Source organism: Rhinopithecus roxellana, chromosome 21 (assembly GCF_007565055.1).
Source record: "Rhinopithecus roxellana isolate Shanxi Qingling chromosome 21, ASM756505v1, whole genome shotgun sequence".
Lineage (NCBI taxonomy): Eukaryota > Metazoa > Chordata > Mammalia > Primates > Cercopithecidae > Rhinopithecus > Rhinopithecus roxellana.
Genome location: NC_044569.1, coordinates 16,039,231 through 16,063,292, shown reverse-complemented (window position 1 = coordinate 16,063,292; position 24,062 = coordinate 16,039,231). Strand labels below are relative to the sequence as shown.

The 24,062-nt window shown below is 37.5% G+C and overlaps 1 protein-coding gene across 5 annotated transcripts in view; it reads right to left on the bottom strand.

The window, feature by feature from the left end:
- MAPRE2 (microtubule associated protein RP/EB family member 2) overlaps positions 1–24,062 on the bottom strand; it is a 162,877-nt gene that overhangs the window by 43,402 nt on the left and 95,413 nt on the right. For all 5 annotated transcript variants that reach the window (XR_004055690.1, XM_010362716.2, XM_010362715.2 and 2 more), the window contains one exon: positions 2,571–2,716. Coding sequence is in view for 4 of the 5 variants with exons in the window: in XM_010362716.2 (XP_010361018.1) it covers positions 2,571–2,716 (146 nt within the window). In the remaining variant the exon portion in view is untranslated. The remainder of the gene's footprint in view (positions 1–2,570; positions 2,717–24,062) is intronic.

Here is a 24,062-nt window from a genome sequence, read left to right as displayed (position 1 = left end):
TATGTGATTCAGACAAGCACACAGCTCACAGCTTTGCTATGTGACAATATGAATGGAAGCTATAGAAGTTAAACTTTGAATACGACTTTGCCACTATGGTAGCCATATATCATTGATATCTTAAAATGTATCAATAGGACCACATTAGAAAACATAGAAAGATATCAACGAAAACTTGGAAGAAAAAAGCAACTGAAGCATGCATTAAACTAAATAATCAGCTTTAGAAAATGTAGAAAGACCTTACATATTAATGACAACTTGGAAGAAAAAAGCAACTGAAGCATGCATTAAACTAAATAATTAGCAATACATTTTGCAAAAATGTTTCTTATGCAGCTAAAATAGAAACTAAACCAAGTACAGAGCAAAATAAAGAGAAGCAATCTTTTGGAAGAGACCATATTTTTCATGAAGATTCTTCTGGTAATTAGACTTTGGTGGTGATATGTTGCTCTTCTCTCACTTCCCCCAAACTTCAGTGAAGTCTGCTTAAAAGGAGGAATTCCTGCCACATGTGCACTCAATTGCTTTAACATTTTCATTTTTTTATTTCAGAGACAGAGTCTCACTCTGCTGCCCAGGCTAGAGTGCAGTGGTGCGATCATACCTCACTGCAGTCTCTAACTCATAGGTTCAAGAGATCCTCCTGCCTCAGCCTCCTGAGTAGCTGAGTCTACAGGTATGTGCCACTGCACCTGGCAATTTAAAAAAAAATTCGTAGAGATGGAGTCTCGCAATGTTGACCAGGCTGGTCTGGAACTCCTGGCCTCAAGTGATCCTCCCACCTTGGCCTCCCAGAGTGTTGGGATTACAGGTGTGAGCCACTGCTCTCAGCCTCAACTGACTTTCAATTGTATTATTTAATCACTTTTATGTCTTCTGAGTTTAAAATTTTTGTTTATACTGATACTGATTGTTAGAAATCAACTTTTTAGAGCATAAAAAGCTTTTAACTAACAAATACTATATTTTGTCTATTGCCAGACAAGAAAATTTAAAAATAGTTATAGACACTGGTAGTATATTAGCTGTTAAAATAAGGCATTTACTTCTGTTGACCTAATATTGCATTCCCTATCAACATGTAAGCTTCAGGGGCAAAAGTTCAAAATCCGAGGTGGCAAGCAAAAGCACAGAACTTTCCATCACACCATCAGGCTATGACACACATGAATGAGGGTACTTAATGCTGTTTCTCACAGGACTTTTGGATCAAATCACTGCATACTAAAGCTAGAGAGGCTAACAAAGGCCATCATGTCCAGTCTCCTTCCACTGCAATAACTTTTTTCTTCAACATTCTTAACAACTGCTCATCCATTCCGTGTGTATATACTTCTAGAGCGATATGGAACCCACTAATTTGATGTATAACAAGTTCCATCAATAAACATATGAAAAGGTGTTTCTTTTCTTTCTAATCTAGAAGCATGTATAGAGAAATGAATAAAAAAGACACAAGAGGTATTATAAAAGTAAGGAGAACCTATATATCCCTAGTTTTAAATACATAGGGAAAGAGCTAATTGGAAATTAACCATGACAAAGGACATAAAGTTGGAAATAATCCAAAGGGCTACAATGTTAAAGAGAATGTATGTTTGAAATAAAAATTCCAAGAAAATGAGAAGTCAGGATTTTCTTAATATATTGATAAGAATGTCATTAAGAAGATATTAATTGCCTTAGCTTACAAAATACATAGTTTATCAAACTTCCCTTTAATCTCTATCTTTTATAACCTGGTATTTTATTTTTCATTTCCATAGCCTATTCATTACCCATTTATGCAAAGAACAGTTTTCCATTTCTCCCCTGCTGGTTTATCTCTTTCCCCTTATTCAAAATTCATTTCTTTCCAAGCTCATTCATGCTAAGAGATATATCCTAAATAAGGAACATAGTTTGAGTATGTATTTAAATAGCAGTAAACATGCAGAAAGAGACTGAGTTTTAGCAATAATCCCTTATTGAGAGAAAAAGTACTCCAGGCCATTTGTACCACTCCAGGACAAAAGTATAGTAATTCATGGGAGAAAAAAGGGCAAATTATGGACATTGAGAATCTGAGCGCATACACTATACTGACACAGTCTCTCAAGTCAACTTCATAACCACGAATAAGGGGTTTTTAGTCCCATTGTACAGATGGGTAAACTGAGACTCAGAATTTAAATAACTTGCTCAAGTCATGAAGCTGGGATTCAAACCCATGCTGTTTCTGCCATGACACGATGTTTCTCTGAAGGAACAAAATACAAAGAACCACAGTGGCATCTGGCGAACATAAAAGTTTCTCATCTGCAATGCTAAATGTAACTAATAACACTTTAACATTTGTGAGCCCTGTTAGTTTTTAGTCTCCTGGCTACAAGTTTAGAAAATCTGAAATGAAAACCTCATAAAAATACAAGAATTTAGGGTGATACTTTATGCTAGGTACAGACCCCCGCCTACGGTTGAGATATCAAGATATATCCCATCGGTATGCTCCTGGACTTTTGCATTTATGCCCAAAAAAATTTTAAGAAACAACAACACAGTTTATGGAGGTACAAGTCTCCTACCTTATCAACGTTCATTCGCTTAAATGATGCTTGCAGAAGTTTAAAATTGTGAATATACTCATGTTCCAGCTTTGCTTGAAATTTTACTTTCTTCAAACTAATGCAGCCAGGGAAGAGCATGTCCATGAACTGGCAATAGGCTGCTCCTGGAAAGAAACAAGAACAGTACTGCAGTGAGTCTCACTGTACCCAGATGTGGTAGAGGACTGCTAGGCTGGAAGGGGATTGTGCTTACAGGTGCCATCATCACTCAGAGCAGAGTCCTCCTGGCTGTGTGTGTCCTTCCTACCAATGCGCTTATATTTCCTTGTACACAGGAGCTGAGTGCCAGAGGGAAGGGACTTCCTCAACAACGCAGCACCTGCCACTTCCCAACCCTAAACTCCGTGTATTGTACTGCATGCATCAGAATATCACCAGCTTCCACAACCAACATACAGAACCTCACACTATAAAGCCAAGGAAACCAGTGTAAGAGGAACTCTTCCTAGCTTCTACCAGAGAAAAGAAATATACATTTTCTTCCACCTGGTTATCACCTGCTCCAAGTCATCAAAATAAACTTAAGAGGAAAAAGAGAGGAAAATGTAAACATGAGAGACCTACGAAAGTTCTCATGAAACATGTAGCTCAAAAAATACACATATGCTCAAACTGTTTTCACAGGTGAAAACTACAAGCCAATTAATACCAATGTAAGTGTTAAGTATTACTTATACTTATTAAGTATTAAACATTACTTATTACTACTTATACTTATTATACTTATTAACTATTATTACTTATACTTATTAAGTATTAAATTGGTAAATTTAATCGGTAAATTTTGTTACAAGCCAAATTAATACCAATTTAATTCCAGTCCAGAGCAATGGGGTTTCCACATTAACAGGAAGTATGAAGACATGGATACTGAAAGTTATGGAAGTTCAGAGTCATGCTCTTTATGACTAAGAAACACGACACAAATGTCCAATGAGCCCCCTGAGGAAATGATCATAGAAAAAGAGGACTTTTTAAAAAATACATGAAGAGCTCTTCAACATGACCACTACAACTGGGAAATTCTGGCAAGCTGTGTTTACTGATGCATATCTTCTTACTAGTATAGGCTAATGGCATTTAGGAAAACAAACTGGAAGTCAGAATGATTCTTTTTCTTTTACAAGAAAGAAAACCAAGAGGCAAGAATAGGAACAAGCCACCATTTTTAGGTTCATTCTTTCTTTGCTATCTCCAGACCTCTTGGTCTATTTCTATGATGCGCCCATGATCAGTCTTTTTGCAACATGAAGTGTCTCTCCTCATCCTTTACACTATCAAGGCTTCCATGAAGAGCCAGTCCTTTACTTGGGTGACTCACTTTAGGAAGAAAGACCTGCTCTGTCTCTTACGAGAAATAAAAGTTAGGTATCCTTTACTGAGATAGGAATCTGAGATAAGAGAGAACAAGAATCAGGAATCGAAGGGTTGTTAACACAGGAAATGTTGGGACAACTCCTATTTTGTAGGTAAGAGCATAAAGTGGTGAAATATAGGCCATAACAAATATCTCCAGAGTCTCTGCATCTGGCGTCCCTTTAGATAACATACCCTGAATACTAACTAGTAAGTTCCTAGTCAAGCAGATGGGTTCTCTTAAAAAGAAGACAAAATAAAACAAACCAAAGAAAAAAAAGACACTGGGGGAGGTAAGAGAAACATCATGATCTGGAGGGTATTCTTTGAGTCATCACCCACTATCCAGTTCTTTCTTTTGAAGGGCCGCCAGATGGAGCAAATTCCAATTGCCACTTTAACATTATTTTTAAACGGATGGGATTGTTGAAACACAACTGCCTCATTACCTGGTCTTTGAAGTTATTTTCACTTTTGTAGAGTTTAGCATAAAATTTATCTATGGAGACCCAGATACTATATACTCTTACAAACCAACCAACCAAATCCCTCACGTTTCAGATTTAAAAAGAAATAACAGCTTTTGAAAAACAAAAAACAAAAAACAAAAAAACTCTTCCATATAGTGAGGGAAGGAAGGAAAAATCATCTCTAGCGTCTTCATCCAGAAATAACCACTCAAAATATTCGGGTATATGCCATTCTGATCCTCTCTGGAAGGGAGTGAGTGTGTGTGTGTGTGTGTGTGCGTGTGTGTGTATGTGTGTGTTTTCTTAAAAATGTGATCCTATTTTAAAAACGTAATCACATCATACCCATTTTTTAACGTAAACTTTCTGAAACTCAACAGACCATAATTCTCTTTCTGTGTCATTTAATATGCTCTATCAATATTTTTAATGGCTTTCTTATTTTTATATCTTATCAACTTTCTTGAACCAAGAATACATAAATATTCATGCATATTTCCGTCAAGTACTTTTATGGTCTCAAGTTTTACATTTAAATTCTGAATCCATGTGGAATTTATTTTTGTCTATGATATAAAGTATGGTTCTAATTTTAGTCATTCCAAATGGTGGAAATCTGTCATTTTTGGCTCCCCAGGATTTGTACACCTACTACCTGGGGAGATGCTATCGTGCCCTGCCCCCCACCACAGAAGCTGAAAGTGGGCAGGCTACCCTTTCCTTCATAGCGATAAGGATGCAAGCCTATGACCTAGGCTCTGTGTTTGAATCCTGCCTCAGTCTCTGAGTTGAGGGAATGATATAAACACACAGGGACCATTAGAGTTTAGTTGTGGTGGCAGAGTGGTGGGGTCCAGAGTCCTGAGCAGCAAAAGCAGCACAGTGCCATCCAATTCTTGTGACACAAGAAAGGCTGTGTTCCCAGCTCCTTAGCATCCTTTGGTTCCTGTCCATCTTCTGAGCTCGGCTTTCTATTGACTCTGAGCTACCCAACATTTTCTTCTACCTAAGGCTGCCAGGATTAACTTCTGCTATTTTCAACCTAAACCACTAACTGATAAAGTTAGTAGGTGTTGAACATCACAACTTAATAGGTAATCTATTCTTTCCCCACCAATGGGAAGCACTATTTTTACTATATATTGCCTTCCTAATACCTGTACCTAGATCTCTTTCTAGACTTTTTTTTTTTTTTTTTTTTGAGACAGAGTCTCGCTCTGTCACCCAGGCTGGAGTGCAGTGGCATGATCTCAGCTCACTGCAAGCTCCGCCTCCCGGGTTCAGGCCATTCTCCTGCCTCAGTCTCCTGAGTAGCTGGGACTACAGGTGCCCACCACTGTGCCTGGCAAATTTTTTGAATTTTTAGTAGAGACGGGGTTTCACCATGGTCTCAATCTCCTGACCTCGTGATCAGCCCTCTTCAGCGTCCCAAAGTGCTGGGATTACAAGTGTGAGCCACTGCGCCCGGCCCTTTCTAGACTTTAAATTGCCTTTTCTGTTTCCACGGTAGTTCCACATTCTTATTTGAAATTCTATAACATGTATTACTATCTACAGAATAATTTCCCCTCCTCTTACTCTCAAAATTTTCCTAAATTTTATCATGCCATTTATTCATTATATTTTTGAATTTGTTATTCATGGCATATAAAAATAATAGCTTTCAAAAAAAATAGGTAGCTTATTAATCTGTATTTTGTTTTTGATAAATATTATACACATTATGAGGTACAAGTGTGATGTTTTAATGCATATATACATTGTGCAATGATCAAATCAGGGTATTTGGCATATCCATCACCTCATACATTTATCATTTCTTTGTGGTGAGAACATTCAAACTCGCTATTTTTTTCCCCAAGTGGCTGCAAAATATTTTACTTGTATTTCACCATTGCTTATTTAACCTTGTGCTTGTTTTCCAATTTTTCTCAATTATAAATAATGCTATGATTTGAAAAACTCTTGTCTTGAGAAAGGTCAACATAGGTCAGGGAGATGTTGGCTCTAAATAGGGTACACTCCTGGGATTTGAGGGCAAGGGGGATATGAAATACACAACACAGTACTGTTAACCATAGTCACCATACTGTATAATAGAATGCCAGAGCTTATTCCTCCTACCTAACTGTAACTTTGTACCCACTGACCAATCTCTCTCCATTCCTCCCTCCCCTTTCCCCTTTCTAGTCTCTGGAAATCATTATTCTACTCTCTATTTCTATGAGATCAACCCTTTTAGATTCCACATGGGGAAGATCATGCAGTATTTGTCTTTTTGTGCCTGGCTTATTTCACAGAACACAATGTCCTCCACGTTCATCCACGTGGCCACAAATGACAAGATTTCATTTTTTTATGTGACTAAACAGTATTTCGTTGTGTATTTATATCACTTTTTAAAAATCCATTCATCACACTGATGGACATTAAGGTTGATTTCATTTCTTGGTTATTGTCAAAGTGCTACAATAAACATGAGTGTAGATATCTCTTGGGCATACTGATTTAATTTCCTTTGGCTATACATCCAGTCGTGGGATTGCTGGATCATATAGTAGTTCTGTTTTTAATATTTTGGGGAGCTTCCATATTGTTTTTTATAATGGCTGTACTAATTCACATTTCTACCAACAGTGTATCAGAGTCCTCATTTCTCCATATCCATGCCAACATTTTTTTTTTTTTTTTTTTTTTTTTGGTCTTTCTGATAATAGTCATTCCTTTTTTTTTTTTTTTGAGACAGGGTCTTGCTCTGTCTTCCAGGCCGGAGTGCAGTGGCATGATCTCAGCTCACTGTAACATCCACCTCCCAGGTTCAAGTGATTCTCATGCCTTAACCTTCCAAATAGCTGGGACTAGCACCTGACACCATGCCCAGGTAATTATTGTATTTGTAGAAGAGATGGGGTTTCACCATGTTAGCCAGGCTAGTCTTGAACTACTGACCTCAAGTGATCTGCCCACCTCAGCCTCCCACAGTGCTGGAATTACAGGCGTGAGCCATTGCGCCTGGCCTCTTTTTGATAACAGCCATTCTAATGATCAGGATGAGGTGACGTCTCACTGCGGTTCCCATTGTATTTCCTTGATGATTAGTGATATTGAACATCTTCTCCTATACCTGTGGCCATTTGTATGTTTTCTTTTGAGAAATGTCTAACCAAGTCTTTTGCCCATTTTTTATTTCATTCTTTTTTCTACTGAGTTGTTTGAAACTTATATTGGCCCCTTGTCAGATGAATAGTTTGCAAGTATTTTCTCCCATTCTGTAGTTTGTCTTTTCACTCTGCTGATTGTTTCCTTTGCTGTGAAGGAGTTTTTTTGTTCGATATAATCCTATTTGTCTATTTTTGCTTTTGTTAGGTGTGCTTTTAAGGTCTTACCCAAAAAATCTTTGCCCAGAAATGTCATGAAGTATTTCCCCTATGTTTTCTCCTAGTAGATTTATCATTTTAGGTCTTTCACTTAAGTCTTTAGCCCATTTTGAGCTGATTTTTGTATGTGGTAAGAGATAGGGATCTAGTTTAATTCTTCTGCACATGGATAGGCAGGTTTCTTGGCATCATTTATGAAGAGACTGTCCTTTCCCTATGTTCCTGGCACCGTTCTGTGTGCTCTATTCTGTTGGATTGTTCTACATATCTATTCTCAGGTGATATGGTTTGGATCTGTGTCCCCACCCACATCTCATGTTCAATTGCAATCCTCAATTTTGGAGGTGGGGCCTGGTAGGAGGTGACTGGGTCATGAGGACAGTTTCTCACGAATGGTTTAGCACCATTCCCTCAGTGCTGTTCTTATGATAGTGAGTAAGTAGTGAGTTCTCCTGAAATCTGGTTGTTTAAAATGTGTGTAGCAAGTGTGAAGCAACTCCCCCATCTCTCTCTTGCTCCTGCTCCAGCCACGTAAGATGTGCCTGCTTTCCCTTTGCCTTCTGCCATGACTGGAAGCTTGCTGAGGCCTCCCCAGAAGCAGAAGCCAATATGCTTCCTGTATAGCCTGCAGAATTGTGAGCCAATTAAGCTTCTTTTCTTAACATTAATACATTACCCAGTTTCAGACATTTCTTTATAGCAACGCAAGAATAGGCTAATACATCAGGCCAGTATGATGCTATTTTGGCTACTATAGCTTTGTAGTGTATTTTGAAGTCAGGTGATGTGATACCTCCAGTATTTTTTTTTTTTTTTAAATACAGATGCCATGGGAGAGCAGGACAGCCCACTCATTGACAAGGAGGCAAAGTGGAGTCAAAGGAGCCCACCCGTCTGCTGCAGTCCCCTCCAGCATTGTTCTTTTTGTTCAGTATTATTTTGGCTATTCAGGGTCTTTTGTGGTTCCATGTGAACTTTAAAATTATCTTTTTCTATTTCTGTGAAGAATGCTATTGGTATTTTTGTAGGAATTTGCCTTGGATCTATAGATGGCTTTGGGTAGTAGAGGTTAAACACACCTTATCCAAAATGCTTTGGACTAGAAGTGTTTTCAGATTTCAGATATTTTAAGATTTGGGAATATCTGCACACACATAATGAGATATCTAGGAGACAGGACCCAAGTCTAAACATGAAATTCGTTTATGCTTCATATACACCTTATACACATACCCTGAAGGTAATTTTATACAGTATTTTTAATAATTTTGTACATAAAATAAGTTTGAATGCATTTTGTCTGTGACCTGTCACATGAGATTAGGTGTGAATTTTTCACTTGTGGTATGTCAGAACTAAAACAATTTCAGATTTTGAAGCATTGTGATTTTTGGATTAGAGACGCTCAACCCTGATGTATTAGCCTATTCTTGCGTTGCTATAAAGAAGTGTCTGAAACTGGGTAATGTATTAATGTTAAGAAAAGAAGCTTAATTGGCTCACAATTCTGCAGGCTATACAGGAAGCATATCGGCTTCTGCTTCTGGGGAGGCCTCAGCAAGCTTCCAGTCATGGCAGAAGACAAAAAAAAAAAAAAAAAGTATGGACTTTTTAACAATATTGATTTTTCCAATCCATAAACATGGCATGGCTTTCCATTTATTTTTGTCCTCTTCAATTTCTTTCACCAATATTTTATATGTTCCCATTGTAGAAATCTTTCACCTCCTTGGCTAAGTTTATTCCCAGGTGTCTCACTTTTTTGGTAGTGATTGTAAGTGGGACTGCTTTCTTAATTTCTTTTTCAGATAGTCTGCTATCAGCATATAGAAATGCTAAAATTTGTTGATTAGTTCTAACAGTTTTTTTAAATTGAGTTTTTAGGCATATAAATATGTAATCATGCTGTCTGCAAACAATTTGACTTCCTTTTTTTTTCTTTTTTTTTTTTTTTGAGACTGTGTCTCCCAGGCTGGAGTGTAGTGGTAGGATCTTGGTTCACTGCAACCTCTGCCTCCCAGGCTAAAGCGATTCTCCTGCCTCAGCCTCCCAGGCAGCTGGGACTACAGGCAACCACCACCACGCCTGGCTAATTTTTGTATTTTTAGTAGAGACAAGGTTTCACCATGTTGGCCAGGCTGGTCTCAAACTCATGACCTCAGGTGATCTGCCTGCCCTGGACTCCCAAACTGCTGGGATTACAGGTGTGCCCGGCCCTGAGTTCCACCTTTCTAATTTGGATGCCTTTCATTTCTTTCTCCTGTCTAATCACTCTGGCTAGGACTTTCAGAACAATGTTGAATAGAAGTGGTTAAAAATGGACATCCTTGTCTTGTTCCAGATCTTATTCTAGTAAAGCTAGAATACAATTCATATACCCTAAAGTTCAACCTTTTGAAATGTGAAATTCAGTGGTTTTTAACATACTTGCAGAATTGTACATCCATCACCACTATTTAATTCCAGAAGATATTTATTACTGCCCAAAAAAAACCCTTCTTACTCATTAGCAGTCGCTCTTTATGATCTCTCCTCCCTCCAGGCCCTGGCAACCACTAATCTATTTTCTGTCTCTATGGATCTCACCATTCTGGACAATTCATATAAATGGAATCATGTAACATGCAGCCTTTGTGTCTGGTTTCTTTCATTCAGCAAAATCTTCTCAAGGTTTATCCATGTTGTTCCATGTATCAGAACTTTATTTCTTTCTTTACAGCAATTAATATTCCATTTTATGAATTACCACATTTTACTGATCCATTCATTAATGAATATCTAGATTGTTTTCACTTTTGGACTATTTTGAGTAATGATGTTATGAACAGTCGTGTACAAATTTTTGCATGGACATGTTTTCAATTCTCTTGGCAATATACCTAGGAGTGGAATTGCTAGGTCATGTGGTACCTCTGTTTAACAATTTGAAAAACTATCAAACTGTTTTCCAAAGCAGGTGTACTATTTTATATTTCTACCAGCAACAGATGAGAGCTCCACATCTTCATCATTACTTGTCAGTCATTTTGATTCTAACCACCCTAATGGATGTGAAGTGGTATGTCACTGTGGTTTTGGTTTGATTTCCCCAATGACTAATGACATAGAGCATCTTTCCTTTGTGCTTTTTAGTCATTTGTATATCTTCTTTGGAGGAACGTCTAAGCACATGCTTTGCTTATTTCTTTTTTTTTTTTTTTTTTTTTTTTGAGACGGAGTCTCGCTGTGTCGCCCAGGCTGGAGTGCAGTGGCACGATCTCGGCTCACTGCAAGCTCCGCCTCCCGGGTTCCCGCCATTCTCCCGCCTCAGCCTCCGAGTAGCTGGGACTACAGGCGCCCGCCACCGCGCCCGGCTTTTTTTTTTTTTTTTTTTTTTTTTTTGTATTTTTAGTAGAGATGGGGTTTCACCGTGTTAGCCAGGAGGGTCTCGATCTCCTGACCTCGTGATCCGCCCGCCTCGGCCTCCCAAAGTGCTGGGATTACAGGCTTGAGCCACCGCGCTCGGCCTGCTTATTTCTTAATTGGGTTGCTTTTTTGTTGAGTTGTAAGAATCTATATTCTAGATATAATTTTCCTTATCAGATAAATGATTTGTAAATATTTTCTCCCATTCTGTGGACTGTTTTTTCACTTTCTTGATGTTATCATTTGAAGCACAAATGTTTTATATTTTAATAAAATCCAATTTAGCTATTCTTTTGTCATTGTGCTTTTGTTGTTAAAACCAAAAACCACTGCATAATCCAAGGTCATGACGATTTACACCTACACTTTCTTTTAGAAGCTGCATAGTTACTATCAAAGGTCAACTCTCCTCTTACTCATTGAGTCATTCCTGCTGCTATCCTCATTCTCTCCTGCAATGCAAAATTCTTCCTGCATATGTGTTATTCCTAAATCCCTCCAGTATCATTCAACTTTGACAAAATAAAACCAAAGCTTCTTGATCCCACATCATCCTTGAGCTATTGTACCATTTATCTCCTCCTCTTCACAGTAAAACTTCAAATTGTCCCTGTTTTCATTGTTTCATCTGACATCCAATTCAATTTAGTACAAATTCAATTGTCTTCCAATCTCACCATGTTCTGGTCAAGGTCATCAACAGCTTCTCTGCTATCAAATCAAACAACTGTTTTTCTTTCTGCATCCTACTCAACCTCTTAATAGTATTTCGTCTTGTTGACCACCTCTCTTGCTCTTGAAATTCTATATTTTCTTCTTTTCTTCTTTAATCAGATAACATAGATGTCAACAAACTGGAAAATTCAGGAATCATTGCCAGTGTCCTGGAAGTCTTACTCAGCCACAAATCAGAATGTTCCTCATCAACAGATATACAGACTTTTGCGCCATTTAACTACCCTTGCAATAATGTGATATACATTTTGAATAAACCCACTTTTATCTCATCATGCCAAGGTTACCATTATTCAGATCACATCCCTCTCCTGCTAAGAATATCACAGTGGTTTTCTATGAAACCACCATAAAATCCAAATTCCTTCCCTGGCTTAAAATATCCTGTTATCAGGCCTCTGTCTATTTCTCCCTTGTCTAACTTCCTTTTAGGAAGCTCTCTTCACGCTGGCTTCCTTGCTGTTCCTAGAACACTTTAGATTTGCTCCTGAATTAGGACCTTTACACACAGTTTCATCTAGAACTTCACATGGTGACCTTCTTCACATTCAGATAAAGGCTTATATGTCATCTCCTCAGAGAGGTCCTCCCTTACCATGCCATATGAAGTAGCCTTCTAGTCACTCTTTTTCACCTCATCCTGTTTTATTTTATTAACTCTTATGCTGGCATTGTATTAACTCATTAACATCCCCTCCAAAATGCACGTTGAAGTTATTTGCCATTGTGATGGCATTAAGAGGTGGGACCACTAAGAGGTAAGCAGTCCATGAGGGCTCAGCCCTCCTGAATGGATGAATGCCATTCTTGGGAAAGCCGATTCATTATAAAAGGGCAAATTTGGCTCCTGTTCTCTCCCCTACTCTCTCTTGCATTTCTGCCATGGAATGATGCAGCATGAGGACCCTTGCCAGATGCTGGTCCCCTGATCTTGGACTTCTTAGCCTCCAGAAGCAGAAGACAATAAATATCTGTTCATTATAAATTACCCAGTTTGAAGTATTCTGTTACAGCAGCCTAAAACAGACTAAGAGAGTTTGTGGCTTATTTTTTCCCTCACTGCAATATAAGTTTCAAGAATACTTGTGCCTTATTTGTCTTGGTCCCTTATGTATCTAAACACTTAATACAGTACCTGGCATAAGTGGGTTTCAATAAGTATCTGGCTAATGAATGAAGATCTGCATAGTAGTTGAACCACAACAAGGGCTGGTAAACAGTAAAATTCTTATGTTGCCAAACTCCCCAAAGAGATATTATGAGAAGAGTTGCTAAAAATTCTTTTAAGAATTGATGAGGTATAAATAAAAAAAATTAAAGCCACTCAAATAAAATAAGAATCACCTGAGAGACCGAGTCTGCAGAAAAGTAAAAGAGAAGCTTTAAAAGGCTAAGCATAGGGTAACACATTCAAGTAACACAACCCAAATTATAGGATGTTGTGCTTACCAAGAGGTTAATTACGATGGGATATTGAGCCCATAAGCTCAAGGTGCTGCTGCAATTATGAAGGTCTATAGGATTCTGAAATGATCTGGAAAGAAGTAGGGAAAAAAAAAAAAAAAACTATTCTTTCTACACTGTCTGTATCCCTACAGCCCTAAGATTGGTTTCAGTTGTTATACATCAAAAGTGACATAATGAAGCTGACAAGTGTGGGGACAGGAATAAAAAATGAACAGCTGGGAGGCTATATGAAGATGGCAGAGCTCAAAAATGAACATTCATACTCAAAGGATTCAGGAGTGTATGATTTAAGTCTATAAAATCATGAAAAGCATAAGACAATCTCACTTTCACCAGATCCTAGGACTTCAACCATAGAGTAATATCAGAAAAAAGGAACATTTTTAAAGTGGAAATTTTAAGATAAAAGGAAATATTACCCTAATAATAAATTTATGGAATATATTATGTAAGAAATGTAAGACATAAAAACACCCACATTTGTGTAAAATCGATTAGTGCTTTCATATGTATGTTAAACATTCTGAATCCCATAGTATCCTTAAGAGGTAAGTATTTTTATTATCATTCCCATGTTTTACAGGTAAGGGAACAAGGCTCAGAAAGTCACCCAGCTAAGAAATTGCAGAGTGGAATTTAAATTCTGATATGAACTTCAATTTTTTTTTTTTTTTTTTTAAGAGAAACATTCCTTTTTTCTATGCTGCTTTTAGGAAATTATATGTAAAAATTAAAAGGTTCAAAGAGTGTTTGGCAATTTTTATAGATTAAGTTTTAGAAATTTTTATAGATAGATTCTAAAAGGAAAATGCAAGAGAACATAAATTTTTTGGACTGGTGTTAGGAGTATCAGCTTTATCTTTCCTACTTACAGTAGAATCTTGGGCTCGATAGATCATTAATCTGCTCCAATGTCACGACTTTCCATTTCAGTATATATACTTATAAGAATTTCATTTTACATATATACAATGTGTATATAAAAATAAACATCATCTCTATATATAATCTTATTGATCGCCCATATATTTAAGACACATATCTATATATGAATCTCATATGTACATGTATGTATATATCTTATTGCTGTCAAAAAAAAGTCTCACGGCATTTTTCCAGAAATGCAACACAATCTGTGGAAAATACATCAAGCCAGACAGGGTTCCGCCACAAGCAGCCACTCAAATTACCCATCTGACTTCCTCACAGGCCAAGGAACTATTATACAGAGATGCCTATATCACTGAGGGATTTAGTTACAACTTTTCACTTTCCATAATCTTATTTGGTACTAATGAAGGGATAGAAGAAAAGCACAACAACCTCAATTAACTGGACACATCCATGTGATCACACTCTTCATGATCTGAATCATTACAGGTAAATGATTTGTAAAAAAGCATACTATCTCAAGCTAGTATCCACAAAGAATGGGGAGGCGGGAACAGAAAACTATGTTGGCCTTTGGATCTGAACCTTCCCATCTTGAATGAACTGTGACATTTCATCACACCCTGCTAAGCCTACAGTATTCTTATCTGCAAAACGTCAGTGTTGGACTGATCTCTGAGCTCTAAAATTAGATGATTTTCTAATTCTCAGTCTGTCACCAAGTTCTCTTTTAAGGGATACTTGATATTTCTGTTAACTAGGAGACAATGATGCTCATCTTCACATGACTAAAATGTTTGCCAGCGCTCTTGCTTCTAGCCATCACTGGCTTTTGTCATAGTTAACATAAGAGGAGACTTACTAATAACACTGCTGCCTCTGGTGGAATATTCCTGGGGGCACACACACTCTTTCCAGATTCAGTTCTGGTGACTCTATCTTCCATGTACTTCTCTTTGGGATCTTGACATTTACAAACTCAGTAACATAGCCATATTTTCTGTTCAACAGTTGAATATTAGCAATGAAAAATCTCCTTCATTTTAGAATATTGTTCATACACAATAATCATTAAATCATCACAGCTTTATTTAGGCATTCAGCTCATCATTTCTCGAACTGATGTTCCTGCAGAACTGCAACTATCACCTAAGCCCAAACCTCATGCTGAAGGATGCATTCCCTTTTGGGAAATCAGGGCTTTCCCAAAAGGGAAGAAAGTGAGGCTGCAAAATACAAGATTACATATTTCCAGCACGTCAGTAGGAATCTCTCTACCTACAGAAATACATGGTGTAAGGAGTTTAACGGCAATTGTGAAATAATGCTTTGAAAGATTAACATTTTAAAGGAATTTAAAATCCCAAAGTTCAACTGTATGGTTCTAATCTAACAAAAATCTGATTAAATTAGTAGTGGCTTTTTGTTGTTTTCATAGCCATCCTTCACATTCCTGGCATGAGGAGTAGCTTGATAGCTTCAGCTACCACAGTATTATTTCACTCTGTTAAGGGGAACTTTGGACCCTGTCTACCTCACCTGCCCTGAGCCACAAATGCAAAAATAAAGATCAAGAGTTCAGAAATCTGGTTTCAACTGAGATTGCTCCTTTGAATTCCCATGGTCCTCAGATGAGCTTCCTGCTTCTCTCCACTACCTGGCATTGTCAGAAACTTTTTATTCTTATTGCAAATAAGTCCAAAGACAAGCAGTTTTCAAACTGATCCCATGTAGAGGAAAAGGAGTAATAGCCAGCAGGAAGATTTCGACTCCTGCAGACACAGAGGTGGCTTAGGTGAACTGAAGAGAGTGCTGAAAAGCACCCCATCTTTTCCCTTGAACACACAGAATAAACTGTCAAAGGACATTTTCACCTCTTTTCTTGTATAGGAAAAGAAATAAGCTAGCAATGATTATTCAGGCAGAGAGGCAGATTTTTAAGAGTATCAGCAGATAAATTAAAAGGCCTTGTCAAACCATGTGGTCTTTTATCTGATAAATGCCCTCAGTTTTTCATTAATTGACATCATCTTAAAACCTTTTTAAGAATCTTACAAGGCTGCACCAAACTGCAGTTAAAGGTGCCACTATCCTCTGTTTATAACCTGCTTTCAACAAGAACCAATAATACTTTTTGTATTTTTAGTACAAACAGGGTTTCACCAAAAAGTAATGTTATGTTTAAATCTGAATTTTATTAAAAAGCCTGCAGAACTACATTAAATGTTAGGCCTGCTGTAGAGAAAATTGATCAGATATTAATATTACTGTAACGAATTGATTTTAAAAGTGCTTCTTCATAGAACCATCATGGAAGAATAAAGAATATTTTCTTCTATCTTTCAAAAGGAAATGTCAATGGAGTGAAAACCTATATACCAAATAGCCCTTAAGATTTAGGTATCAATATTTTTATTAAGAAGTAAATTTTAGAAAAATAAAGACTATAACAGATTGAAATATACAATACACAAAAGGGAGCTGATAATGGTATTTGCAAAAACAACTTACAAAGAAATTAACTCTTATAAATCTGTATTGAAAACTAGAACATTGAAAAGAAAACAAGTGGAACTGGACTATTTACAGCTGTTTTATTCAACGAAATCATAATGACCCTATAACTTGTAAAGGTAAACTGGTAGTTTAAAGCTTTAAGAAAAAAATATAAAACTTCAAATGTGTCTTAATGATACAGAAAAAGATTCAGACAATTGAAAGAATGTTTAAACTGGCAAGTAAAATATCTCATTGGTTTCAAAGATTTCTTTTCATCTGCTGATTAATGGTCCAGGGGCCAGTGTTCAGTTTCATAGCTAGATTCTAACACCAGTGATTTCTTGTAGGATAATGTGCTCATCAAATTTTACGAAAAAAAGGTGTCTGACTTGGTAAAATATGATTTGGCTTCTCCAGACAAGTCAAGAAGGAAGAAGCAGGAGAGGCACTGGGAGCACAGGGCAGGAATGGTGTGCAGAACAAAATGTCACTGGCTTCCACAGAGGCTGATACTGAAACTGGCAGTGAGATGTTTCACAGGCTATAGCGTCTGAGAGTGGAGCTAAAGTTAGAATTTGGCATTCTAGATAGAGGAGCAAAGGGGACATAAAAAGCCTTTATTACAAATGAAAAACAAGTTTGAAAGTTACATATGAAACCCATTCTGAAGAAGTCAGTTTTCTCATTAGGGTCATGAAAACAGAAAGTTTCATAAAGCTGTAATATCATGGGATATAGCTTCTCCACATGTGCACTCACGTATACTCACACATTTGTATTACCTTTCTACTTTAATGGACAAAAAGGTGTGTGTGTTTTTTTTTAAAGTATTGATTAAGTATGTAAGGTCAAATTTAAGGTAAGAGTTAAATTTAAGTAAGACTTAAGAAGAGCTTGAGTAGAAGGTAAGACTCTGAAAAGATATGAGATCTTATCTAATTTTTGTAGTTACAGGTCACCTGTAAAGAAATGCCCATCTGTACGTGGCATGGAGAGATGTCACTTTGTTTATTTAGCAATGTAAAACAAACCAGCAAATACTTAGAGGAATATGACCTTAGTCTTAATAAGAACCAAGTAACTTAGTCTTGAGAGTCTGGAGAAACACACATGGAAAAACAGCAAAAATACAAAACACCTATAAGTGCTAAACTGTATGGCCCAGATACATATTAGTATCTGGGCCATACAGTTAGTTCAAAGTCTGCCCAATAAAAAACCAACAAAGAGTAATCAGCATTATCAAACAGAAAAAGTCAAGCCAAACTTGCATGATCACTTCAGTCCTCAAGGAGCTTAACTGCTAATGCTGAAGACTTAAAACAAGTACTCAATGAGCCTAAGGCTTTGTAAAGGTTTGAACATTGAAAAGAGAGAGACACATTTTGTTGAAGGTGAGCAGGAAGAATAGGGGAAAGTGGCATTTGATATGAATTTCAAAGGAGATACTCTAGGCAAAGACAGGGAATCAGGGCATGTAAGTGAAAGGTGTGTTTGAGGAAATGTAGGTTACGGGTAGGGAGGGTGTGGGGATAAATGTTGGAAAGGTGGAATGCAGCTAGATTGCTCAAGGCTTTAAACGCCAGGAAAAGAAGCAGCTTAACTAATTTGGTAGGCAAACCAATGCTGATTTCTGGGCACAAACGTCTTCAGAGAATGCCATTTTTAAGTTCTAATTTTCAGACCATTTGTACTTTTAGGTCAAATTAAATTACAAGTAAGAAACCTAAAGCTGATCACTTTCCCCACTTTCTCAGAGAATTTCTACAGAACCATTACCCACATCATACTGTCAACAGTTATACAGGCCAGGCCACTATATGAACTCTACGTATGGTAGCCCCTAGAGAGGCTTTTAGTATAAGGTAAAATATACTGGTATGAGTGGACCAGCGCAAACCCACAGTCCACGTCTACACAACGCGCCACTTTCTCAAGTTGCTCGTTTTGTGGCTGAGGTCACTATCCCCGGGACTAGAGACCAGAAGCTCCAGGATTCTTCCCCGGATCTCAGCCATTTCACCCTCTCCCCAAGACATGCAGGTGAGAACTCCATACATATGGCCACTTTCCCCAATCCAGTCCACTAGCTTTCACCTACACCAATAATATCCCCTATTACCACTTTCCAGAGGAAGGTGCTCCTTCCCCCGCAGCTCCCTGAGAAGAGTCCTGTCCAGAGAAAGCCCAGAAGGCCAGGTGTGGCACCAAAGGAAGCCTCCAGCAATTACAGAGGAACTCACGTTCAGGCACCACATAACATTTATGCAGACTGTGATACATAACAGAACATTGTTCTTTGTGAGTTGCTTTCTTTATATTTCCCAGGTTAATCCCAAAATATACTTTGCTTTCTAGGTACATTCTAGTATTAGAAGGATCCCAAATCAGTATGAAGAATATACAGTATTTACTTCAGGGATTCAATCATATGACCACAGTAGAAATAAAAGAATGGAATAAGTTTTGGAAAGAAAAGAAGCAGGAAAGGATTTCTGTGCGTTTTTTAAATAGTGGATTTTAACACCATTCTGTGCAATTTTAAAGTTGATGTACATGTTTTCATTAAAATTTGGCTCCTTCCACAGTTTTCTAAAGTTCTTCCATGAACTGTCACACAAATGTAATCTAGAAGAAAGGAAAATGGAGAACGATCCTCCTCACACAGAATGCGAAGAGAAACTGCAGGAAACAGGACTGGCATTAGTTTCACATTTATATGCTTCTCATGTCAAATAATTTGGTCATAAAAAGCTTGTGAGTATTAAATATTTGGGTAAGAACACACCCTTGGGAGGGAGGGGACAAAGAAGTAATTTGTTATTTGTCAGAATTACGTAATGGTTTCAGGGTGGAAAAAGAACTCAATCTGAAAAATGATGGTGACTTTACGAGTTGCCAAGCAATTTCATTATTCTGTTTCCAGGTATGCAATTCTGACATGCCCAAACATTCGACAGTGATTTCTGACACTCCTTTTTAATACTGTCTACATGTCGGAGAAACTAGAAATTTGAAAACACAATTCAGAAAAAAACTGGTTAGAAAAAAAGTTTTCTTTTGAAGAGCAGAAGAATTTGGAGATGTTTGGCTTGATTATCTTAACTGTGTAGAAACCAGATGCCTGCTAATATTTCAGATGTTGCCATGTACGGACTGCCCAGTAGTGTCCTACACTGAATGATGGCGGGACAGGCTAGATGTCTACCTTTCTCCGGGGGACTTTCCCTGCCTTTGCTTCATACTCAGGTAAGTTGAGAAAAAGGAACTTGCTCTCTCTGAATAGACCTGTCAAGGAGAACTTTGGTAATGAAGGGCTAGGTCCTAACTGGATATGATCTGTGTTGTTTTTTGTATACTGGTGTATCCTCCAATCCTAATTCACCACCTGACACATTGTAGGTACTCAATAAATGTCTGCTGAATGCCGGAATAAATAAAGCAATGTGCAGAACACCAAAATGGTATCTAAATGGTAACTTTCCTCAAAATCACCATCTTCTTCTCTGTCTGAATCCTATCCATATTAAAATCCTAGTTTGAATAGCATTTCAATTCAATTCAACTTCATAAATATTTATTGACCACCCATTAAATTTGAATGACTGTTTGGCCAAAGACCCAAACAAGGGTAAGACAAAAAGCTTTTCTAGATGGAAATAATCTTTCCTTTCTTTGAATACAGCACTTATTACTTGAAGCATTACTGTCCCTCTTTTGCTGCCTTGAATTTTAATATATGTTACAGACGTCTTACACATGCAATGTACATGCACAAAACACTGCAACTTCTTTCTGCCTTGATCAAACTTTTTGTCTAAAATGTCCTTTTGTCTTCTTATATACTTGAATAACTTCTCATTCTTAAAAGCTTAGTCAAAACATCACTTCCTCTATGAAGCTTTCCTGTTTCCAACACAGAATTGTTTCACTATACTGGATACAGAAATCTAACAGGGATTTTACTTGCATTTTAATGAGTTATCTCTCCTGGCTGACTGGTGAGTAAATCTTTAAGACTGGGGATGGTGTTCAATTCATCTTTCTACTTTACTAGCACAGTGTCTGCTACCATACCCACTGGCAGATCTAGAATGTCTATATGGAAAAAGTTCAGGAGCTGCAATCCAGCTGGCGTTGGGAAACAAGATATGGGAAGGAGGGGATACAGCTGGCTAGGAAATCGGTGTCTACTCTTGAATGTTGCATTAGTAAGTCCTTTTACATAAGACTAAGAAACCATCAACTTTTCATATTAAAGAAGGGGTTGAAGAAGTACTGAGGGAGCCTCTTAGCATGGCTACTGCAATACAGGTTTATTGAACTGGATTAAATACATGGAAAACAGTGATAACTTGATAAGTAAATCCTTTGTGGGGACGAAGCTTGTAAGAAAATTATCCTAGGAGATGTTGTAATCTCCTCAATAGCATAGAAAGGAGGAAATAAGGATGTGCCGTCCTCTCAGGTACAAGCTTGCTCAAAAGCTAGCCTCGGACAAAAATAAGGAAAGGACCATATTCTTGGGATTCAAATGTAGACAGTGCAGAGATGTGCATGTGCAAATGTTTAAAGAGGCATCATCCTGGTTGCTGTTTCACTGGCCAAGAATTATTCTGAGAGAGATGTAAAGTTCCTCCATGGCAGGTGGTAAAATTTCAGAGCCACCTTATCTTGCTTAGAGGGAAATAAGTTAGAGGAAGAAAAGGAACAAGGAGAACATTCAGAGAGGACAGGCGGCTCTTTCCCCACTCCACTTGCAGTAGGTGGAGAAGGAAGAATTTCATAAGACTAGGAGCAAATATCTGTCTCGTTACTTTTGGTAAGAAAGTTCTTGATGATACCATTGGGACACAGCCTTATCATTAGTAGAATTACCAGATATATCTCATTTCTTCAGGTAGAATGTAAAGGATGGAGATAAAGACGTTTCTTCTTTTCCTAGAGGAGATGCTTAAACGACTTCTGCTAAATGGATATGGAAACAATCAGAAACACATCCACATGGGCAAACACACAGTGAACCCTTCGTTGCATCCACAGCTGCCACACATATAGCATGAGAGTGCTGGGCTATGATCCAAGGACACCTCAATTCTCATTATCAGCTGTGAACATGGCTTCTTGGAGCTTTTAGCCTCATAAAATAGGAATAAAATATTCCTATTCTTCCTCATGGGGTTGTTATATGAATTAAAAGAAATAATACATATAAAAACACACTGAAAATGGCAGAGAGAGAGAAACAAAAGCCGAGGCATTATGACATCATTATACCTCTAATGTATAAAACTATATAGTATGTAACTGGTTAAAATAATCAGAGTTATAAAAATGAATGGGTTTGAATTGGACTGTTTCAGATACAAAACACGAATCTCCAAAATGCATGTTTTAGATTCAAAGGACAAGGAACCAAAGAATAAAATGAGGTCCTTGGCTTCCTACCAGACAAGAAAGGGTATGAACACATTCCTAAGATCCTCCAGTTTATCTGTGGAAAAACATTTGAGGGTTTCTCTAATTCTTAAGTCTTTCCTCAGATAAACATATGAGGTGCTTAAGTAATCATAAATTCATTTATAAAAGGAAATGACTATTTTTCCCCAAATTTACACTCTTCCTGTTAAAGTCTTTAGATAATTTAAACTGAAAGGGAGAAAAGAAAAAGAAAGAGTAGCACAGTAAATACAAAATAATATTTTATAAGGAACATATCCATCATATAAAGTGATTGACAGGTTTTTAAAAATTAAAATAACTTTCAATATGTTGAAAGATAAATCTTTTTCTTGTTAAGATACTTGTTAAGATCTTGGTGAATGATTTCAAAATAACCATATCATTATGTACTTTAAAAGAAAGCAACTTATCATATAACAGAGACAAAATCAGAAGAGAAAGGGCTCTAAAGGTTTCTGTAATTAGAATTATGAATTATAAATGAGTCTTAAAACCTGTCATGTCCTTGGACTCCAGCAAGGTTTCTCACAACCTTTGCCAAGATCCCTGGGGCTATGGAGTTAGGGCTCCAGTCACCGAAGTTAATGAAATCAATGATGAGGCTTTAGAGACTCCTTAGTGCTATGGTCAGTCTCACTCTCATTAACTGTACCCAACTTAGATTTCTTTTGATGACCCATCCCTTGGTACCACAGTTTTCATCTCTAGGCTCATAACTACCTACCTATTCATGGTTTTGGGGCAGTAAGACCTCAGCAAGGTCTTACTATAGTAGGGTAGATACAATAGTGTTTGTGAATTACTGATACACTCAATAAGAACCTCGAAGACTGCACTCAACTATGACATCTGGGAATTTTCCCACATATGGGGAAAAAAATATGAGATTTCCACAAAGGGTATTGCTTTGTACAAATTCTCTGTGTGTGAGAGAGAGTGTGCGTGTGTGTGTGTGTGTGAGAGAGAGAGAGAGAGAGACAGAGAGAGAGAGAACTTATTGAGACTTCTCAAAGGCAATTATTAATCCTGTTTCTAGTATGTCACTGATTTGCTTATTCCTGTTAAGGCACTATATAAAGTTAATTGTGATCACATGTTCCTTGATTTTTTGTTTAGTATATATATTGTTATTCTTCAATAAAATAATGGCATTCCAGGTGATCTATTGTTCCCTAGGCCTGTTTTTCTAATTTCCTCTCATTTATGGTGTTCGTCACTAACCAGGAGAGGCTCCAGTAGAAATGGGTAATAGGATGTAGGAATGTATCTGTAGGTCTGTTCCTGTGATAAATACTAATGCAGTCACATGACATCTATCCATTACAGACCCAAGCAGTTATCACTGAGGTTTAGCTTTAGTATTTAAAAAGGATCTGGTGCATTCCTCCCAAATAAGTGGCTGATTCTATGGTTTCCTGAGAATATCCCACATGCATGCCTAGTTCCTTCAAACAAGTAGAATAAAAACAATTCTCACATACTCATGTGATGAGATCATCAAGAAAATCCTTTATATTTCTTCAGAGATGACAATATGCTTCATGTACTTAAGGGCTGTACCTACTAAAGCACATGCATTTTACTGACTAGAGTCCCTGTGTCATAAGACAAAGGCCACCCTAGCCTGGGGAGTCTGTCCGGGTAGATGAAACTAAGCACCCCACACATTATCCCACATACACACTTGTCACCCCATCTGACTCAAGAGGGAAGAGGGCATTTCTGAGGTGTTCCCCAAACGATGACCATTCTAAGTCATCCAGAAGCACCCAGCCACTCCCAAAGGA